This window comes from Buceros rhinoceros, unplaced genomic scaffold, assembly GCF_000710305.1.
Source record: "Buceros rhinoceros silvestris isolate BGI_N320 unplaced genomic scaffold, ASM71030v1 scaffold35151, whole genome shotgun sequence".
Lineage (NCBI taxonomy): Eukaryota > Metazoa > Chordata > Aves > Bucerotiformes > Bucerotidae > Buceros > Buceros rhinoceros.
The window spans coordinates 2,878-3,090 of NW_010395402.1; the positions used below are offsets into that span (position 1 = coordinate 2,878).

The following is a 213-nucleotide window of genomic DNA, read 5'->3' on the forward strand; positions in this document are numbered from 1 at the left end:
AAGGTCCTCAACCAGGTGGGCTCCGGCCCCTTCCCCGGCGCTCCGCGGTGTCTCTCGGCTGGGAAATGGGGTCTCAGTCCCTCTCGCTTCTCTCGTCCTCTGGCAGCAACTGACCAACCACATCCGGGAGACGCTGCCCTCGCTGCGCCGCAAGCTGCAGAGCCAGCTGCTCTCCCTGGAGAAGGAGGTGGAGGAGTCCACGAACTTCCGCCC

The 213-nt window shown here is 66.2% G+C and overlaps 1 protein-coding gene across 1 annotated transcript in view; it reads left to right on the forward strand.

Annotated features, from left to right (window-relative positions):
• The window catches only part of LOC104501689 (dynamin-2-like), a gene marked incomplete at both ends in the record, with an annotated part of 2,732 nt that extends 2,524 nt beyond the window's left edge, over window positions 1–208 (forward strand). Inside the window, one exon of the mRNA XM_010145541.1 lies at window positions 79–208. Within this exon, the coding sequence (XP_010143843.1) occupies window positions 79–208 (130 nt within the window). The remainder of the gene's footprint in view (window positions 1–78) is intronic.
• Window positions 209–213: the final 5 nt, after the last annotated feature.